The sequence below is a fragment of the Lutra lutra genome, chromosome 2 (assembly GCF_902655055.1).
Source record: "Lutra lutra chromosome 2, mLutLut1.2, whole genome shotgun sequence".
NCBI classification, from domain to species: Eukaryota; Metazoa; Chordata; class Mammalia; order Carnivora; family Mustelidae; genus Lutra; species Lutra lutra.
Window position 1 is genome coordinate 105,673,275 of NC_062279.1, and position 22,396 is coordinate 105,695,670.

General features: G+C 37.5%; 1 protein-coding gene across 2 annotated transcripts in view; it reads left to right on the plus strand.

The window, feature by feature from the left end:
* The window catches only part of TET2 (tet methylcytosine dioxygenase 2), a 140,457-nt gene extending 122,131 nt beyond the window's left edge, over positions 1-18,326 (plus strand). Inside the window, exons 7-11 of one of the 2 annotated variants that reach the window (XM_047718130.1) lie at positions 481-631; positions 2,704-2,793; positions 7,915-8,052; positions 11,151-11,556; positions 11,760-13,487. In XM_047718130.1, coding sequence (XP_047574086.1) covers positions 481-631; positions 2,704-2,793; positions 7,915-8,052; positions 11,151-11,556; positions 11,760-11,830 — 856 coding nt within the window. In that variant the 3' untranslated portion in view covers positions 11,831-13,487. The other variant, XM_047718128.1, reaches the window with a different exon arrangement.
* Positions 18,327-22,396: the final 4,070 nt, after the last annotated feature.

A 22,396-nucleotide genomic window follows, 5' to 3' on the forward strand; every position in this document is an offset into this window, starting at 1 on the left:
TGGGATAGAGCCCCGCATTGGGCTCCCTTCTCAGTGGGAAGCCTGATTCTCCCTCTCCCCCTGCTTGTAGTTCCTCTCTCTCTGTCTTCTCCGTCAAATAAATAAATAAATAAAATCTTAAATAAATAAAATGAATAAGGTCTATGGATTTAATATATAACATGGAGACTATAGTTGATAGTATATATTTGTTTCTTACTCTGGGTCTTAATTATTTGTGTTTTTGGGGGGGGTTGGTGAGCATTTGTAAGCTGTAAAATTTCTATGTATTATGCTATAGTAAAAAGTTTGTTTAAATTGGTTTGTTTTAAAATGAGTTAAAATAGTTCTTTTCTGATGTGGTTATGGCAAGTTTAAAATAAACTTCTGTTAAAACTAATTTGCACTCGTTTTTGCATGCAGACATCCAGAATACAAGATTGGTAGCCTAGAGAAATGTTCAATATCGTTATCTATGAACTTGGTCCTTTGATTCCTCAGGAGAACCTGTGCCTGTCAAGGGCTGGATCCTGAGACCTGTGGTGCCTCCTTTTCTTTTGGTTGTTCATGGAGCATGTACTACAATGGATGTAAGTTTGCCAGAAGCAAGATCCCAAGAAAATTTAAGCTGCTTGGGGATGACCCAAAAGAGGTTTGTTTACTTCTTGATATATAATCTCTTTGATTTTCATGGAGAATTGATGAGTACAGATGAAGTAAACAGTATAACATACTCTGTTAAATTTTCATTAACATAGAGAATTTCATCTCAGAGGTACATCAAAATTTTAGCTGAACTGTAAGTATACATTATATATTTGATAAAATTAGCATAATAATAACTATGTGATACCAAAGTAGAAAAGTCTGAACATAAACTACTCATACCTATGGCCTTTTGTACTTACCTTTTATGTTAACTGTTAACTTTTATGTTAAGCAGCCATCACTTTGGTATTAAAACCAAGTATTAACATTTCATTGTTAAAACTTTCATTTTTCTCAAACCTGAGTTGCAGAAGTCATGTTCATCACTATCCCATTCAATAAAGACCATTTCTCATCACATTGTCATACCGTGATATTTGATAAAGTTATCATAATGAATGCATTCAAGTAGCTAAAACATATTTAGATATTAACATAAAATTTTAATTGATATTATATATTTCTCAAAATATAACTTACAAATGGATATCAATTTTAACAACTTTTGGGTATAGCTTCTAGTGTATGCTAATTGAATAATCAAAAAACCCCTGAATGTTTACCATTTAGATATGACCAAATTTTTAGTGACTCTGTGAACCTTATAATTATCTTTTCAAACTTTAAGTGCAGTTGAAATAGTTATACTATATATATTATTGATATGTCCCTCTAAATGAAAAATGTGCTAGTGTTATTATTTGTGACTATAATAGTAAGTGGAAATTTAGTAAAGTACAAAAACTCTTGAAATGATGATAAAATTTTTTTCACAGGATTGTATTTTTTTTTTAAAGATTTTATTTATTTATTTGACAGAGAGACAGAGATCACAAGTAGGCAGAGGCAGGCAGAGAGAGAGGGGGAAGCAGGCTCCCCGCTGAGCAGAGAGCCCAATGTGGGGCTCGATCCCAGGACCCCGAGATCATGATCCAAGCCGAAGGCAGAGGCTTAACCCACAGAGCCACCCAGGTGCCCCACACAGGATTGTATTTTTAATAAACTAGAGTAAATGGGCTACATATCCCTCTTCATAAGAAAAAAATACAAACAATAAGCCTAATGAAGTGTAGCAATTTTACATAGCTGATGAGCCACTTTAATTTTCCACACTGCAGAGCTTTTTTACTACTATTTTATAAATGTTTTTCGCTTTTACTAGATTTAACATAAAGCAAATCCAAGGGATAGCTAGGAACATCCTCCCTCAGGTAGGTAGGAGAGGTTGGCTTAGAAACCTCCTCACGTTCTAAATTATAAATAAATATAATTCTTCCAGGTAGTTACATCTTTTAAGGTTTTGGAGAAAAAAAAAATGTTACTGTGAAATGAGAACTTCTAAATATGAATGGAATAACCAGGTATTATCACCTACCATTTTACAAGTATCTTACCTAGAAAATCTTTTTTTTGTAGGGAGGAAGGAAGGAGTGTAACTGAACATTTTTCCTTTAAAATAAACTTTACAAAGTTCTGCATATAAACTCTCAACATTTCTAGTTCTGAGAGTTTTATCCATATGTGAAGCATCTACTAACTTTTAGTTCAGTGGAAAGATCTTCTCAAATTTTGAATGCTATTTTTATAAACATTTAAAAATATAAAGATTGAAAATAGATGAACCAAACAAATCCTTTCAATAGCTCATCTTCCATGGCAGCTGACTGGAGAAGGAGTGGAGAATGTGACCTCTTTAAAACCATATGGCTTCATTCTCCTTATCCTACTACTAGCATAGTCTTATATTTATAAAATGCCAAATATCCACATGGGGAGTACAAAATTGATTAATATAAAAACACCAAAGAGATAGACATTCTAATAACATATACAAAAATAGATGATGTATGGTTTATACTTTTTACTTAGAAATAATTGTGTTAAGGAACTTTATTTAATAAGAAAGACACTATTCTCATTTTGACCTAAGATGTAGTGAGAAAAATTAACTGATAGCCTCTCTTACATATGGAAAGGATTTAGGATTTAATACGTAGAATTATTCATTTTATACAGGAAGAGAAACTGGAGTCTCATTTACAAAACCTGTCCACTCTTATGGCACCAACATACAAGAAACTTGCACCTGATGCATATAATAATCAGGTAAGTTTATAAAAAAATCATTGACAATGACTGGAACAGTTTACTTATTACTGATGACCTACCTACTTCCAAAATTATTTTTGAAGCAATGATTTTCCTTTATTTTTCTAATTTTTCCTCTTCCCAATTAGAGAACCCACAGTGTTCTGTTTCTGGTACATAAGAATTATATCATCCAAAAGAGCATATTTTTGGTCTTTTAATCTGTAAAGATAATGAGCTTTTAAGTCTCACAAGCTGTTCTATCCACTAATCTTATTTTCATATCTCTTCTGTAATCAGACTTTGGTGGTTAATTAAAATTATGTGGCGCAAACTATAGGTTCTAACCACCTATTAACTTTTCACATATATGTCTATATATATTAAGCTGTGAGTGTACTGCTTTGTAAGTGTACATAGAAATGTCCAAAAATGTCAGATTTTGCTGGATTCTCTTCTTTTTAATTGGCCTTGGCTCCATGAACCAAGCAAAAACATCTTTTTCCTATTTTTTGGGTGTCTTGTAGACTGTACCTATTTGGAAGGCTAGGTGATTTGTTCAGAAATGCTCATGAAGGGGAAAAAAAAAAACTGTGAAGTCTTCCCTGTCATTATAACATCAACAACAGGAGCATTAAATGGATATAAGCTAGACATCATATTTAATATATGTTATATATATTAAATATATACATATTTATGTTATAAACTAAATATTTAGTCACTGTGGACATAAAGGTAAGCAATGTAGGGTTTCTGTCTTTAAGCAATTCCTTCTTTAGAGGAGACAGAGATATGGAAAATAGCAATTATAGAATAATATGTTAACAGCTGAAATAGAGGTATGCACATTTCTGGAGGAACAAAAAAGTTCTCCCTGAAAGCAGAGAATTAAGAATTAAGGTCACAAATGGCCTTGGAGACCATATAAAAATCTTTGAACTTGACCCTGTACTTAAGAAGGCTACCATTGGGGTATTTTAAGTGTGTGTTGGGGGCAGAGGACGGTGATTTAATTTATAAAGAACACTGCATCAAAAACTAATGATGTGCAATTGCAGGGTCATAGGGTAGCTCTATATTTAATTTCTTGAGGACTCTCCACACTGTTTTCCAAAGTGGCTGCACCAACTTGCATTCCCACCAACAGTGTAAGAGGGTTCCCCTTTCTCCACATCCTCTCCAACACATATTGTTTACAGTCTTGTTAATTTTAGCCATTCTAACTGGTATAAGGTGGTATCTCAATGTGGTTTTGATGTGAATCTCCCTGATGGCTAGTGATAATGAACATTTTTTTCATGTGTCTGTTAGCCATTTGTATGTCTTCTTTGGAGAAGTGTCTGTTCATGTCTTTTGCCCATTTTTTGACATGATTATGTTTTGTGTGTGTTGACTTTGAGGAGTTCTTTATAGATGTTGGATATCAGCCCTTTGTCTGTACTGTCATTTGTAAATATCTTCTCCCATTCTGTGGGTTGTCTCTTTGTTTTGTTGAGTGTTTCCTTTGCTCTGCAGAAGCTTTTGATCTTGATGAAGTCCCAAAAGTTCATCTTCACTTTTATTTCCTTTGTCTTTGGAGACATATCTTGAAAGAAGTTGCTGTGGCCTATTTGGAAGAGGTTACTGCCTATGTTCTCCTCTAGGATTCTGATGGATTCCTGCCTCATGTTGAGGTCCTTTATCCATTTCAAGTTTATCTTTGTGTATAGTGTAAGAGAATGGTTGAGTTTCATTCTTCTACACATAGCTGTCCAATTTTCCCAGCACCATGTAATGAAGAGACTGTCTTTTTTTCCACTGTATATGTGTCTGTTTTTATCCCAGTGCCATGCTGTCTTGGTGATCACAGCTTTGTAGTTAAAAAAACACAAAAACAAAAACTAATTATGTATTGTATGGTGACTAACATGACACAATTAAAAAAAGAACTAATGAAGTATGATGTGGTGACATAACATAATACAAAAAAATGTAAAATAAATAAATATAGTTCACCCAACAAGCCAAATTAAAATACAGCGTACATTAGCATAAGATTAAATCGGAGAAGTAAGCTAGTGTAGTCATTGAACAAGAGATGTTAAAGTCCTAAATTAAAGAGATGGCAGTAGTGATAGAATAAAGAAAATAAAGTGTGTGAAATATTTGAGGTAGAACTTACAGAACTTAGTGACCGATTGGATTTGAGGATAAGCAAAAGGGGGAGGTTCAGGATTCACCAAATTTCTGGCTTGGACAGATGGTTCTATTTAGAATTTGGAGTCAATGAGGAAAAGTTAAGTTTGGGGGCAAAAAGGGGAAATGATACATTTCATTTTGGACAACTATGTTTGACATAATTCTGGAATAATTGGATAGAAAATCAGGAGAAAAATCCAAACTAGCACTGTAGATTTGAGACTTGTCAAAATGCAAGTAGTTGAAACTGAATACATAGGAGTGAATACAGTTTTTCAAAGTGGAGATTATAAGGAGAAGGGGCTAGTAATGGCATTCTGGAACACATGGACATTTTAGGAGTGGAAGATGAGAAACCAGTAAAGTAAATGCTGGGGGTAGGCACAATATAGTAAAAGAAGTTAAAGATTTAAGGGAAAGAGAGAGACTGATAGATGGAGGAAAGCTGGAAGTGATGAAGGTAGCCAGAGAAGAGTACACAGCAGTAGGGGGTACAGGGAAGTATGAAGAAGAGTGTGTTTAGCAAACAGTTGTCATTTAATGACATTAAAGACTAAAGGGATTAGATTAGCTTACATAGCAGAGACAGATGGGGAGACCAATACTAATTTAATCATTTAGCTACTCTTGTTTCAATTATGGACTTTTAACACTTTCCTCAAACCTCAACTCTTTCTTTTTTAAGTGGGAGCAAAAGAGGCAAATTAAATAATGATCTGTTTATAAAGTTGTTTCATGTCACAACTTAGGTTTTTAGAAATGTATATGTTGTCTATGAAAAATATTTTAGATGCTGTTAATAGTAGTTGGATTAATACTGTTTTTTTACAATCTTAACTACTTTGGTAAGTATCACAGAAAAATATATAGAATGCTTTGGTACTGTTGTAAAATAATTCTGAGTGAGAAACACAATATATCAAGCTATAAAAAGAAAATGAATAAAGTCTATGTTGCTAGATTTCAAGTTTGACCATTTTCTGTTGAATAAATTTTTTTTATAGGTGCTATTAATCAAATGGCTTTAGCGGGGAAAGAGGACAGAATAACAAAGCATTAATGTTCTTTTCACTCTACTCCTTTTATTTTTATTATAGATGGTGTCATACACATGTGATTTTCTAAGCATTGATATTCTACCCAGTTACATTATGTTTGGAGTATTTTATGCATTACCTAAACCTAGAATATCCAAAATACAACAGTACCCCAAATTTTAGTTATAACAAGATGATTAGATATGACTCGTTAGGTGTGTTTCAGTATTTGTATATGAATAAACGTACTGAAAAATGGGCAGTTTCATTTAAGCAAGATGAATAAGCTCTAGAGATCTGCTTTGCAACATGTGCACCTACAGTCAACAATAATGTATTGGACACTTAAAACTTTGTTTAATGGTCGATCTCGTGTTATGCATTCTTACCATAAAATATAAATGTGTGCACATAATGGGATATTACTCAGCCATCAAAAAGAATGAAATCTTGCCATTTGCAGTGATGTGAATGGAGCTAGAGTATATTAGGCTAAGCAAAATAAGTCAGAGAAAGACAAATACCTTATGTTTTCACTCGTATGTGGAGTTTAAAAAACAAAATGGATAAACATATGGGAAGGGAAAAAAAAGAGAGAAGCAAACCATAAGAGACTCTTAACTATAGAGAACAAACAGGGTTGATGGAAGGAAGTGGGTGGCAGTGTACTAAATAGATGATGGGTATTAAGGAGGGCACTTGTGATGAACACTGGATGTTATATGTTATATGTAAGTGATGAATCATTAAATTCTACTCCTGAAACCAATTTTACCATCTATGTTAACTACAATTTAAATAAAAAATTGAAAAGGAAAAAAAATTAAAAATTTAAATACATACATATACTCATACATTAAAAAAAATACGTAAAAAATAGATGTAAGATCTACCTAAATTAAATCAGTCAATAGCTGTGAATGGATAAGGTGTTTTCTGTATTGCATGGTAGTTCCTATTAGTAATGTTCATCCATATGTTTTAATATGGTTTAGAGATCCAAAACATAGCCTTGTGATCTTTCCACACAGAACAGGGGAAGACCTGTTAAATTTATGGATGCTGTCAAAACCTACCATTTGATTTTTATCTCCTCCCCCAACTGAATATATTATCCTCATTTCTCATTTCTAAATGCTCTTCCCTGGCTTTGTTCCTTGATTTTGTAAAGTTTCATTTCTAAAGTTAAACTTCTCATCAGAGAAAAATGTAAGAAAAAAAGAGGAGAAACATCTTTTAAGTACTGAAAGAGAAAAAAACTGTCAACCTAGAAATCTCTCCCCAGGAAAAACAACTCTCAAAAGTAAAAGCAAAATCAAGTACATGAAATTCTTGGGCATAAAAATTTGACATTTGACAAAAATGTACAAGACCTGCACACTGAAAACTACAAACTTGCTGAAATTTAAAAAGACCCAAACTGGAAAGATATACTGTGTTTATGGATCACAGGACTAAATATTTTTAAAATGTCAGTTTTCCCCAAGTCAATCTGTACCTTATCTGTCAAAACATTGCCAAGTGTTTTGAAGAAATTGATATTCTAGAATATAGAGAGAGAAATGCAAAGGATTTAGAATAGAGAATTTTCAAAAAGATCAGAATTTGATGATTTCTACTCCCTGATTTTAAGATTACTAAAGATCCATATTTACTAGTAATCAAGATAGTGATATTGGCATATACACACATACCTCCCAACACACCATTATATACCAAAAGATCAGAGTTTTGTGTCATTCCATTGTATTTCCAGATATAAAATATGCAACATTTTTTTAAAGTTCTTAATAGCCAAAATACTAAGGAGTCTTTTTTACCTTTTCAGTGCACAGGTCTTACACTTTTTTCTCAAATGTATGCCTGAGAATTTCAGATGCCTAAATATATCCCCATTCACACACACGCTTTTATTTTTCAGATTGAATATGAACACAGAGCGCCAGAGTGCCGACTGGGTCTGAAGGAAGGCCGGCCATTCTCAGGGGTCACTGCATGTTTGGACTTCTGTGCTCACGCCCACAGGGACTTACACAACATGCAGAATGGCAGCACATTGGTAAGTGGGGGCACAGAACAGGTTAGCAGCACATCCTGTGAAACAGTGGAAAGCTGGAAGTTAGAAGCATGTGATTAGAGTAATATGTTCTCTGCAGGTGTCATTGCACAAGTGTTTTCATGAATGAGTTGCTGTTGCAAAGGTGACCATATTTGGCATATCTAGTTCTCTCATAATGGGTTGGCATATTACTGGAAATCTGCTGACAAGCACAGGAAAATCATGGAAATACTGATGCTAACTAAACCAGTGACTGTGCATTGCCAGCTACCATTAGCTACCAAAAGTCTTCAAAATTCAGTGTCAGGTATCTGGTAGGTTATAATCAGTATATTAAAAAGCTGTATACAAGCCAAGGCACCAGTCCACGTTGCAGAGAGAAGAGCAAATGAAACATGCATCATCTGTGGCACAGTAACTACTGTAGAAAATTCAAAGTACAAAAGAGCCCACTATAACTACATAGTATAGTGGGTGAAGTGGATTGGGCTGTATAATTGGAGGTTTTGGTAAGTGGAGAAAATGAATATGGGCATATCCTTGCATGGAGAGAGAGAAACCAGAGTGTAGATAAAGAATGAAAAAGTTCAAGTGAAGTGATCCGAAGGGGCACGTGCACCCAAATGTTTATAGCAGCAATGTCTACAATAGCCAAACTATGGAAAGAACCTAGATGTCCATCAATAGACGAATGGATAAAGAAGATGTGGTATATATACACAATGGAATACTATGCAGCCATCAAAAGAAATGAAATCTTGCCATTTGCGACGACGTGGATGGAACTAGAGGGTATCATGCTTAGCGAAATAAGTCAGTTGGAGAAAGACAACTATCATATGATCTCCCTGATATGAGGGAGAGGAGATGCAACATGGGGGGTTAAGGGGGTAGGAGAAGAGTAAATGAAACAAGATAGGATTGGGAGGGAGACAAACCATAAGTGACTCTTAATCTCACAAAACAAACTGAGGGTTGATGGGGAGAGGGGGGTTGGGGGGGGTTATGGACATTGGGGAGGGTATGTGCTATGGTGAGTGCTGTGAAGTGTGTAAACCTGGCGATTCACAGACCTGTACCCCTGGGGATAAAAATATATGTTTATTAAAAAATTTTAAAAAAAATAGTCACAAAAAAAAAAAGTTCAAGTGAAGAAATTATAAACTAATCCACCTAGTGAGTCATCAACATGGATATAATAGTGTAGTTGAGAAATATGACCAATGAGACTTGAGTTGAAAAATAGAATACAGAGAGCAAAGTCATAGTCTAGGGTAGAGAAGAACCCAGGGAGGTGGTTAGCAATAGTGGAAGTAATTCACGGAACCTGGTATGAAGTTTTTGAGAGGCAGAAAAGGTATTGGTTTAATGGTTTAAACAGAGGTCAGAAGTTTTGTTTTTTTTTTTATTAAAGGAAAGATAGTAAATATTTTAGGTTTATATAATATCTTAGACCACATTCATTATTTTGGGTTTTTTTTTTTAATTAAAAATGCAAAAAACAATTCACTGGCCATGCAGAAACCGGCTGTGAGACAGTTTGGCTTGCAGACTTCTGACCCAGGAGGGCAAACAATGAGGCTTATCATCCACAATATCTGAAATCATCATTAATCATGTGTTGAACACTTGCTTACTATTAGAAGGCTACGCTAGATTTGGGGAAGAAGAAATAAATGATAATCAGAGCCATAGTAGGTCTAAACATAGCCATGTTTCTCTAGCAAGGTGATGGAGAGAAGACAGAGATGATTAGGGTTCCGCGTAAAGGGGACTTTGCGTCTAACAGGTCATGGTTTTCACGAGGTAGAAAGAAAAGCAACACTAGGTAAGAAGAATGGAGTAGGGACAAACATGTGAGAAAAGGTGATAGGTGCTCAAAAGACGTGGATTTGGAAGACTTTTATGTACAGGAAGTGAAAACCTCGTTTTAGTCCCATCTCATGTTAAATTTATCTGTCAGGGTAAGTCTGTTATGTTCACATTCCTTTCAAGAGTATCTTCCAGTAATTTTATTTTACCTGCACTTTAAATGACTATGATCACATTGTTTTCTGCATCAGCCAAAAACACGAATTACTAAAAGCTAGTATGTTACAGCCAACAAATAACCTCTCATCAACACCAAGAGGATTGTGGCTAACAAAAAAGAAAAAGTACAATTAAATTAGCAAAGCAAGAGAAGTAGACTTTTCCCCTTTTTGGAACAGCCCCTCATATGGTACAACAACTTAGAAGAGAAACAAGAGAGGAACAATAGTAAGTTAGTCTTAACGAGTACAGAGACAGAAAGAAGAGGAAGATAGACACAGTGTTGAGTTATATATTCCCTATAGCAACCACATCTTCAATTTCACATTTTTTTTAAGATTTTATTTACTTATTGAGAGAGAATGAGAGATTGACAGCATGAGAGGGGAGAGGTCAGAGGGAGAAGCAGACTCCCCACCAAACAGGGAGCCTGATGTGGGACTTGATGCCAGGACTCCAGGATCATGACCTGAGCTGGAGGCAGTTGCTTAACCAACTGAGCCACCAAGGGGACCCAATTTTACATTATTTAGATTTCACTTTGGTATTTTGTGGAAATTTCTTAAGCACAATGAAGGAGAGTTAAGAGTCTGGTGTGGGGGAAGATGTGAAATGTCTTTGTGTACAAAAGTATGAGATTAGGTGACTGATAACTAGCAAAACAGGAAATCATCTGGTGGAAGAAACTTATAGCCTCTTCTTAAAGAGGTTTCACATCTCTTGCATTTATGTTTCAAGTGTGAAAGGTGGGAGACTGCTTCATTTTGGTTCTTCCTAGAATCAGAAATATATGTGAAGAAGAAAGTTACCGTGGGTAGCAGTTCCTGATAGACTCAAAAAAAGAAAAGGGGAAAAAAAAAGTTAACGTGGACTGTCTTTTCCCTGTACCATTTTAATGGCACCTCCCTTAAGAACAGATAGACATGATTCATGGTAATATGCCTGTCACTGATCTGGTTCAGGAGACCACCACCACAAATCTAAATACTGACAGGGAGAAAGTTACACACACACACACAATTTCTTTTGGACTGAAACTGAAGCAATACTGTCTTATTTCCCTACAGGTATGCACCCTCACTAGAGAAGACAATCGAGAAATTGGAGGAAAACCTGAGGATGAGCAGCTGCATGTTCTGCCTCTCTACAAAGTCTCTGATGTGGATGAGTTTGGGAGTGTGGAAGCTCAAGAGAAGAAGAAGCAAAATGGTGCGATTCAGGTGCTGAGTTCTTTTCGGCGGAAAGTCAGGATGTTAGCGGAACCAGTCAAGACATGCCGACAAAGGAAACTAGAAGCCAAGAAAGCTGCAGCTGAAAAGCTTTCCTCTCTGGAGAACAGCGCAAATAAGAATGAAAAGGAAAAGTCAGCCTCATCTCGTACAAAACAGACTGAAAATGCAAGCCAGGCGAAACAGTTGGCAGGTAACTTTAATGTAAAGCATCTGTGTTATCTGAAACTTATGTTAGAAATGAGTATCGGGGGGCGCCTGGGTGGCTCAGTGGGTTAAGCCGCTGCCTTCGGCTCAGGTCATGATCTCAGGGTCCTGGGATCGAGTCCCGCATCGGGTTCTCTGCTCGGCAGAGATCCTGCTTCCCTCTCTCTCTCTGCCTGCCTCTCCATCTACTTGTGATCTCTGTCAAATAAATAAATAAAATCTTAAAAAAAAAAAAAAAAGAAATGAGTATCGGTAATTTCAGACGATTATATTCAATCATGGTCTTAGTTTTGTACCAAAATCTTCTCTGAAGTCCCAAGGACCAGGCTTTGCTCTTGGAGATGGTAATGAGATATGGCACCCTGAACCCCAGCTTAATGGAGAAGTTTGGGTTCTGTTCTATAATAGATGGCAGTTTTATGATAGGCAGGTAATATGGTGAAATTAGGGTTAATCTAGCAGCGACAGGGGGGCAGATTAGAGGCTGAGGAGCTATGAGTTTGGAGATTGATGCAATAAACCAAGAGAAAAGCTTGAGTTTGGGTGGTAGCAATGAAGATATAGCAAAAATGATGGAAGCAAATGCTCCTAAAATGATTCTCAATTCATGGATGACCAAACACTGGAACAAAGACAAAAGAAAAATTTAAGATTGATTTCAACATTTTAAGCCTAAGTAACTAAAACAGTACTATTTGTTGAAATAAGAAGTTTGAAAATAGGAATTATGGGGAAGGGGCAGGAGAAGATTGTCAAAGCCCCTTGCTTTTGTCTTCAATTAATTTCTACAAAAAGCCATACCATGTAATGTCCATATCCACATCTTACAGATGGCATTGGCCTGGCCATTAACAAAAGAAAAAGGCTTATTTTTTAAGTTTAGTCTACTAGTTTGCTTAGAGCCAACCATCTTCACCAAGTCAAATTCCCCTACCAATTCATCTCAAAACCTAGAGAAACTAAGTAATTTAGAATAATATGCTAAAGATTCTCAACAAAAATGTGTTGATTGGCTGACTTACACTAAGAGAAGTAAATCCTATTCACTCCTTAATCTCTCCTTTAAGTTAGCTGCAAAGTATAATCAGAACTCTGCCTCCAGTCTTTTCTAACTGGTCTCTGTAATAATCATTTCAGCTTAGGACTGCCATTACAGCTCCATTTATTTGTTCTTTTCTTATATATAGATTTTTAAGTGAGGTCATGAAACAGACATATGACAAAAATTTTCACTTACAAAGCTGAAAATTAAAGTTTTATTGACAACTCTGTAGATAGGGTTTGCCAATTATATAAGATATGCTTGGGGTATTTCAGTGAATGTCGTTCTTTTTCAAATAGCGTTGCTGAACAAATTTGTCTTCTGTAACAAATTTTATGCTACTTCCAACTATTTAACAAATTTTATTGCATACCAGGCAATGGAGAAATAAAGTAAAATAAGACCTGGGCCCTTCCTTCAAGGAACTCCTTTGCACCAGCGGGAGAAGAGGACTAAAAATGCATAATTACCATACATTATGATGCATTTTTCTATCTCACTGATGTCTGCAGTGGGTATTATACATGCACTAGGAGATGAGGTCAGAGCAGGCTTCCTTGAGAAAGGGAGGACTATGCCCAGGAAGGGCAGGGAGGTGGGATGGAGGGAGATGGACACTTCAGGGAAAGCGTGGCATTGTCAGATGCACAGAAGCTCCAGAAAACATGATGCTCTCAGTGAAACAGCTTGTGGATGTTTGTGACGTTTTTCTTCACTTACCAAATTGTACTGTTGTAGAGATCTGCTGTTTTATCTAATGCTTTAAACAAAAAATCACACCAGACAATGATCAGAACCCTGACTTTGCTCTTATCCTTGTTTAATGGGTATTGCATTAAACTTAGCGGGGTTCTCCAATCCATTTAAGCATCCTTGCTAGCTTCTGTAAAATAATAACTGGTCACATGTGTGTGCTTTCTCCTCTCCTGTCCACAGAGCTTTTGCGACTTTCAGGACCAGTCATGCAGCAGCCCCAGCAGCCCCCGCCCCCACCCCCACCCCCGCCGCTGCAGAAGCAACCTCCACAGCCACAGAAGCAGCAACCCCAGCACCCGCCCCAGCATCACCCAGTGACGAATAACCCTCAGTCAGATCCCGTCAACTCCTACTCTTCCTCTGGATCTGCCAACCTGTACATGAGACGGCCCAATCCAGTGATCCAGGCTTACCCGAGCTCTTCACACACTTCAGATGTTTATGGGGGTGCCAGCCCTATGAACCTCTATTCCACACCATCCCAAGCTACAGGTTCATATTTGAATTCTTCTAATCCCATGAATCCCTACACTGGGCTTCTCAACCAGAATAACCAATATCCATCCTATCAGTGCAATGGAAATGTATCAGTGGATAACTGCTCCCCGTATCTGGGTTCCTATTCTCCCCAGTCTCAGCCCATGGAGCTATACAGGTATCCAAACCAAGACCCTCTCTCTAAACTAAATTTACCACCCATCCATACACTTTACCAGCCGAGGTTCGGAAATAGCCAGAATTTTTCTTCTAAGTACTTAGGTTATGGAAACCAAACTATGCAGGGAGATGCCTTCAGCAGTTGTACCCTTAAAACAAATGTACACCATGTAGGGACATTTCCTCCTTATTCCACTCATGAGATGGATGGCCACTTCATGGGCGCCGCCTCTAGACTACCACCCAATCTGAGCAATCCAAACATAGACTATAAGAACAGTGAGCATCCCCCATCTTCTCATATAATCCGTAACTACGGCGCCGCTCCAGGCATGTTCAACAGCTCTCTCCATGCCCTGCACCTCCAAAACAAGGAAAATGACATGCTTGCCCACACAGCTAATGGGTTCTCTAAGATGCTTCCAGGTCTTAGCCATGATAGAACCGCTTCTGTCCAAGAAGGCTTACACAAATTACAGGAGGCTGGTAACCAGGAAAAGCAGCCATCTGCCACCGAGGACAATGATGAAGTCTGGTCAGACAGTGAGCAGAGCTTTCTAGATCCTGACATTGGGGGAGTGGCTGTGGCTCCAACTCACGGGTCAATTCTCATTGAGTGTGCCAAGCGCGAGCTTCACGCCACCACCCCTTTAAAGAATCCCAATAGGAATCACCCCACCAGGATCTCTCTTGTCTTTTACCAGCATAAGAGCATGAATGAGCCAAAACATGGCTTGGCGCTCTGGGAAGCCAAAATGGCTGAAAAAGCCCGAGAGAAAGAGGAAGAGTGTGAGAAGTATGGCCCGGACTATGTGCCTCAGAAAACCCATGGCAAAAAAGTGAAACGGGAACCCACTGAGCCGCATGAACCTTCCGAGCCCACTTACCTGCGCTTTATCAAATCCCTTGCTGAAAGGACCATGTCCGTGACCACAGACTCCACAGTAACTACATCTCCATATGCCTTCACTCGGGTCACAGGGCCTTACAACAGATACATATGATGTCACCCCTTGTGGTGGGTACCTCATTTGAAAAGACCACAACCAACCTGTCCATAGTATGGTTCTCATGACAGGGGCAGTGGGGAAAGGATACAGGATTCATGACAAATGTGGTGGGAGGAACCTCAGCTCACCAGCAAAAGAAGAGGTCATCCTACCATAGCACTTAATTTCCACTGACTCCTAAGTGGCCGCAGATGGCATCTAGGCAAAAAGACCAAAGCATTCTATGCAAAAAGAAGGTGGGGAAGAAAGTGTTCCACAATTTACATTTTTAAACACTGGTTCTATTATTGGATGAGATGATATGTAAATGTGATTTTTTTCCCCCCTTAGAACTCTACACATCTGTGACCACTTTTAATAATACCAAGTTTGCATAGTCATGGAACACAAGTCAAACAAGTACTGTAGTATTACAGTGGCAGGAATTTTAAAATACCATCTGGTGCTGAATATACAATGTACTGAAATACTGGAATTATGGCTTTTTAACATGCAGTTTTTACTGTAATCTTAATAACTTTTATTTATCAAAATAGCTACAGGAAGCATAAATGGAGAGCAAAACACTGAATTTGTTCGGATGTTCTAAGAAATGGTGCTAAGAAAATGGTGTCTTTAACAATTGAAAATTTAATGCCTTTATATCATCAAGATGCTATCAGTGTACTCCAATGCCCTTGAATAATAGGGGTACCTTTTCATTAAAAGTTTTTAGCATAATTACCTATTCTTACACGAGGTTGTTTTTTTTTTAATGTGGACATTTAAAGGCCTCTGGATTTTGCTCATCCAGTGAAGTCCTTGTAGGACAATAAACATATATATGTACATATATGTATACACATATGTATATGTGCACACATGTATATGTATAAATATTTTAAATGGTGTTTTAGAAGCACTTTGTCTACCTAAGCTTTGACAACTTGAACAATGCTAAGGTACTGAGACGTTTAAAAAAAAAAAAAAGAGTTTACTTTCATTTTAGAATGCAAAGTTGATTTATTTTTTTTTTTTTTAAGGAAACAAGGAAAGCTTTTAAAATATTTTTGCTTTTAGCCATGCATCTGCTGATGAGCAATGTGTCCATTTTTAATACAGCCAGTTAAATCCGCAACGGGGCTTACTGGATTCAAGGGAATACATTAATCCATAACACGTGTTTTCTGGTGCTCATCTCACATGCTATACTGTAAAACAGTTTTATAAAACATTGTATGACAAGTTCATTGCTCAAATATGTAGTTTTAGGAATTTTCTCTTAACTGCAGGTAATTATTAACGACATGCTACAGATTTAACAAAGCTAGTTCACTTAAGCTGATGTTATTTTCTGGATCTGTACGCTCTTCAGCAAACCGAATGGCAGTCTGCTTTTGTGTTGATAATTGTATATTGTGATGTTGTCATTTCTTAGCGTAAGTGTCCTCTTTTCCAGGAAGATTGAGCAGACTGATGCCTGCATAAGATGAATAAACAGGGTTAGTTCCATGTGAATCTGTTAATTAAAAAGAAAAAAACAGGCAGCTGGTTTGCTGTGGTGGTTTTAAATCATTAATTTGTATAAAGAAGTGAAAGAGATGTATAGTAAGTAAATTAAATTGTAAACAAAACTTTTTTAACGCAATGCTTTAGTATTTTAGTACTGTAAAAAAATTTAAATATATACATATATATGTGTGTGTATATATATATATATATATATATATGGATTTGAAGCAGAATTCACATCATGATGGTGCTACTCAGCCTGCTACAAATATATCATAATGTGAGCTAAGAATTCATTAAAGGTTTGAGTGATGTTCCTACTTGTCATATACCTCAACACTAGTTTGGCAATAGGATATTGAACTGAGAGTGAAAGCTTAGAGCATCATGTACCATCATTTTTTTCCAAGTCTTTTTATTATTGTTATTATTATTATTAAAAAAGCATACCTGTTTTTCAATACTTGATTTCTTAGCAAGTATAACTTGAACTTCAACCTTTTTGTTCTAAAAATTCAGGGATATTTCAGCTCATGTTCTCCTTATGCCAACATGTCACCTGTGTTTATGTAAAATTGTTGTAGGTTAATAAATATATTCTTTTTTCAGGGATTTAACCCTTTTATTTTGAATCCCTCCTATTTTACTTGCATATGTCCTGATGTAACTAAAACTAATTTTGTAAAAATCTGTTGGCTCTTTTTATTGTAAAGAAAAGCATTTTAAAAGTTTGGGGAAATCTTTTGACTGTTTCAAGCAGGAAAAAAAAATTACATGAAAATAGAATGCACTGAGTTGATAAAGGGAAGATTGTAAGGCAGGAGTTTGGCAAGTGGCCGTTGGTTAGAGTCTCTTGACACTCTTCAGAGTTTTTGATCCCGTAGCCAATACGGTAGAGGGTCACAATGACTTCCCTCTGCAGACAGAACACATAAGGGTGTGGCGTGCAGTCGACTATACAGTTACATTTTGGTCTGAGTACATTTGTGCTTACTGACATTTCAAATAAATTCTTAAATGAGGCCTTTTGAGTTTTACTGGTCAAGTCTTTATAACAAGTCTTTCGATTTTTTAAAAAATCGCCCCACAGTTTTTGGCTGTGACCAATTTACAGACATTTCAAAAACGTCTGCTTTGCGAATGTCAAACCACATGATTTAAAAATTTCGCATATACCATGTATCTCACCCCAGATATTTGGCTACTACAGGCACATCTGTTGGTTTTGAGTCAGCCATCCCTCTATGAATATTTGGTTTCTGTGTCACCCACTGTCATTTGTCAAACTGCTGGCCAACAAGAGCAAGAAGTGTAGTTTGGGGTTTGCTTTGGAGAGAGGTAGGGAGGGAGGGAGGGTGGGAGGAGGAGAGGAATCGAGTGGCATATTGTAAATATCAGATCTATAATTGTAAATATCAAACCTGCCTCAGTTAGAATGAATGGAAGCAGATCTCCAATTTGCTTATATAGGAATATCAGGTTAACTATATAGCCATACTTGAAAATGCTTCTGAGTGGTGTCAACTTTACTTGAATGAATTTTTCATCTTGATTGACGCACAGTGGTGTACAGTTCACTTCTAAAGCTAGTGGTTAACTTGTGTAGGAAATTTTTGCAGTTTGACACTAAGATAATGAACTCTGTGTGCATTTTTCTGTGCTTTTTTTAAAACTTAGTTTCATTTCATTTTCATGTTTGGTTTGTCTATAAAACCTGAGGATGGTTATAAATACTGTAAGTATTGTAATGTTATGAATGCAGGTTATTTGAAAGCGTTTATTATTATATCATTCCTGATAACGCTATGTGAGTGTTTTTAATAAAATTTATATTTATTTAATGCACTCTAAGTACTGTCTTGTTGAAGTTTCTGTTTACTGCCTGAACCACTGCTACTTCAATGAGGCCAAAGGGAATGAAAAGAAATTGCTTTTTAAAGATAATTTTTGGATGGTTATTTGTTAAAATGTACCTAAAGTAATATCTGGATAACTAAAGCCAAAATTTATCTCTAGTGGAATAACCTATATATATTCAACTTCCCCCCCCCCCAGCCCACTTTAGCTTGTGCACTTTGTGTATGTGTAGCCAGTACTAGGGATGGAGCAACAGCACTTCTACCGACCTTAAACAGTTGTCTGTTCTGGTGTGTGGCCTGTGAGGGCTTCTCGAGATGCAGCAGGTTCACGGAGCTGAACTCACAATGGCTTCGATCTGAGGCCAGCCCAGTTCTCAGACTACTCTCCCTCTTCACATCCACTCTTCTCAAGGAAGATTCCTCTTCCTATGTATCTGAAAGGCAGGCGGTGTTAAGCAAGAGGAGTGAGGAGGCACCAGACAAATGTGCCAGTCCTCATCCCTGTCACGTGGCTTCAGGGAGCTGCAAGTTAGATTGTCCTCCTCTCCTCCCCTTGGTCAGCCCTCACACAGCACCAGTGGGAAACACTTTTTAGAAACGTGAGATACTAAACACTGATTACAATTACATGAGTCTTCCTACAATTACAGGAGCCTTCAAACCTGCCCCCTGCCACTTCCCTACCACCCGGAGCCACCACCGCATTCCTCCCCACTCCCCGCCAGTCCTTCCTAAACTGCCAGAGAACTCAAGGGAATTCCCTTTCCCCATATTTCTATCTCTATTCAACTTGGGCCAACTTTGGGGGTTTTTTGTTTTGTTTTTAAATTTTTTTTTTAAGGAATCTCTCCACCCAACGAGGGGCTGAAATTTACAACCCTGAGATCAAGAGTCGATGCTCCCTGACTAAGCCAGCCAGGAACCACCCCCTGCCCCCCGGGATTTGATTTAAATAGTTATTCCTGAGCTGGAGAAATGACTGTCCAATGATGTAACCTTTGAGTTTGACTGGTGATTCCTCCAGCATTCAGCTCAAAGCCAGGATATTAAGAGAAGAAGAAGCAATGTTGCTGTTAAAAAGCAGTAATCCAGTGACTGGATTTTTTTTTTTTTTTAATAATTTCAACTCTGGGGATATTGTCAACCCTCATTTCACCATCTATCCTCTGGACGAACCTTGAGAACCTCCCACATTTCAAATTTTCTAGTCATTTCCCCGGGTGAGGGAAATTTGAGAATCTATGAGCTCAAAAGTTTCTCTTGCTAGGGCGCCATCCCACCCCAGGCTGGCAGGGGCTGGTGACGCTGTAAAATGAAGATGGAGGCAGACGTGCTGCTTTGGAGCCTGCAAGTGAACTTGAATGGGAGAGAAAGCTGAAAATAACAGTGAGCCAGCACTTGTGAAGCTCTCCCTGCCCCTTGCCTCCTCCGCAAATACTGTCAAGAATGAACCTCTATTGGGCAGGCAGACAGGCACACAGCTGCCCTGTCCCACTGGGGCACTTCTTCCTGGCCTCAGTCTCTTCGGTTGGTTTGTCATTACCCTTTCCCCTGTTTGGGGTCATTCTAGCCTAGCTTCGACCCCTTTCTGACTCTCTGATTCTGGACTCCATCACCTGTGTGACAACTAGACTCTGCAAGGAAAGGCCTTATTTATCATGGACCTTCTCCTCAAGCTGCTGAGAATTTTAAATTGGTTTTGTTGGGCTGGAGGACATCTGGAGTTGAGGATACAGGAAAAAAAGGAAGGCCGGGGGAGCATCTTTTCTTCCCACAATCAATAGGAGGGGAGAGTACTTGCTGGGTGAAACACTTGCTCACAAACCAGTCACTGGACTCACCACTGAGGGCTGAGGTGCTCTGTCCCTGCCTTCCTCCTTCCCCTGGGAGCACACTCTCTAGCTGTTAGAGTTCACAAAAGCGGCTTAGAAAAGAATTAGCTGCAATTAGAGATTGTTTCAGTGTTACCAGCACTCTTCAGTTTCAAAGAACAAAGATACTTTTGTTTCCATATATTGGCGGCCACCTGCCTACATTTCCCTCTCTTACCCAGTGATTGCTCACAAATCCTATGTTTGTCTAGTCCAACACACTCCTGAAAGGATCAGTTATTTTTCCCAGAAACACACTCAACAAATATGCTTTCTTTGGGACTTCCTTTTATACTGTTTCAAAAGGAATTTCTCTACCCAATTTGACATTTTACTCTCTAACCAGTTCTTAATTCAAACTGAAATGAGATTTCTACTTGGGTAGTAAGAATAAAATAGTTACATAAAGACACTCTATTTCTTCCTTACCCCCATAAGAATGAATCCAGAGGATTTAAACCACTAATTTAAGAATTTGTGGGCATATTCACTGAGCACTTGCTTTTATTCCTTACACAGAATAGTCACATTAATAGAAATCTGGGTATTGCTGCTTGAAACTTAAGATGTCTGTGGTGCCCTAATCTTTCCCTTGTGGGTAGCTTTGATATGGCTCTAAAGAATACAATGAAGTACAAGTAACAGCGTAGTAGAAGGGACCTGGTTTGGGATTCGGCCTTGCATTTTCACTAGTTGTATGCCATCAAGACTCATCTGTAAAAATGAGTAATGCATCCCTCACGGAAATGTGACGAGGATTAATGAGAATGTAAAGCTGTAAGCACAAACTAGAATAAACAGCTGTTCTCACAAAATTTTGCATCTCCCTCCCTCTCCTTTGCTTACTGCTAGAAGATTCAGTCCACTGCACATACGTCAGTGCTCACCTAGCAGACTCCTGCTACCTCACTCCTTTCTCCCTAAGGGCAGGAGCCCAAATTACCTCACCTGACAAAATGGGTTTAGGTAACGGTATAAAGCCTCTTGATGAAGCATCACTAGAACCTCAAAGCTAGAGAGACAGTGGCAAAATGAGGAAATAATCCCCTATCTGGTAATCTCATAAAGCCTCACACTGCTTTTCATATAAATTAACGATCCTCTAGTTATTGTGACTCCTATAGTTGAAATGATGTCACAATTTCTAATACACCAATACATAAAGACTAAAAAAAAAAAAAAACAACAACAACAAAAAAAAAACACCTCCAAACAACTTAAGCGTTAAGAGAAAAGAGGGGCACCTGGGTGGCTCAGTCAGTTCAATGTCTGCCTTGGGCTTGGGTCGTGATCCCAGGGTTCTAGGATTGAGCCCCAGTTGGGCTCCCTGCTCAGCAGGGAGGCTGCTTCTGCTTCTCCTCCTGTTCATGCTCCCTCTCCCTCTCTCTTTCTCAAATAAATTTTAAAAACCTTTAAAAAAAAAAAAAAGAGTTAAGAAAGAAGAAAAGAAAAACCAACCAGAGAAAAAAATAAATTAAGGAAACTATAGTATTTTAATTTCTATTATTTATGTTCCATGAAATCAATGTTTATAATATCCATGTTTCAAATACGCATATTACAAAATGTTTTTAAGGCAGAGTATGTTAAAATGGAAGGGAGACACTGGCTGTTTTAAATGTTGTATTTCACTAACTTTAAAAAAATCTTTGCTTTCATATTCCCTAGGCCAGCAATATTTCATATTCCCTAGGCCATACAATAAAGAACTACAGCTCTGTGTTCAAATTCTGGCTCTGCTGGTTACTAGCTGTGGGACTTTAGGCTAGGTGCCAATATATTCCCTCTTTCCTCAATTTCTGCATCTGAAGAATGAAAATTAGTACCTACTTCACAAGGCTGTTATGAGGAATAAATGAATTTATTTAAAGCAAATCAAAAGAACTTTAAAAAAAACAGCTATTATGTTAATAATAATTGTATATAATAATAGTTACTATGTTAATCAGGTTGAAGTTGTTTGTTTTTTACCTTAGAAGTTTTATTTTATATATTTCCAAGTCATTAGTGAGAAAGGAAAAACTTATTCATTGCACAAAATCATGGATAAGCAGATTTGAATAAGACCTTAGAAATCACCTTTCCCACACCCTCATTTTATCACTCATTTACTAATTCACTCACAAATATTTTTAAGCTCCCACTCTGAAAAATGGTGCCAGGCACATTTCTGGGAGTTAGGCAGGCAACA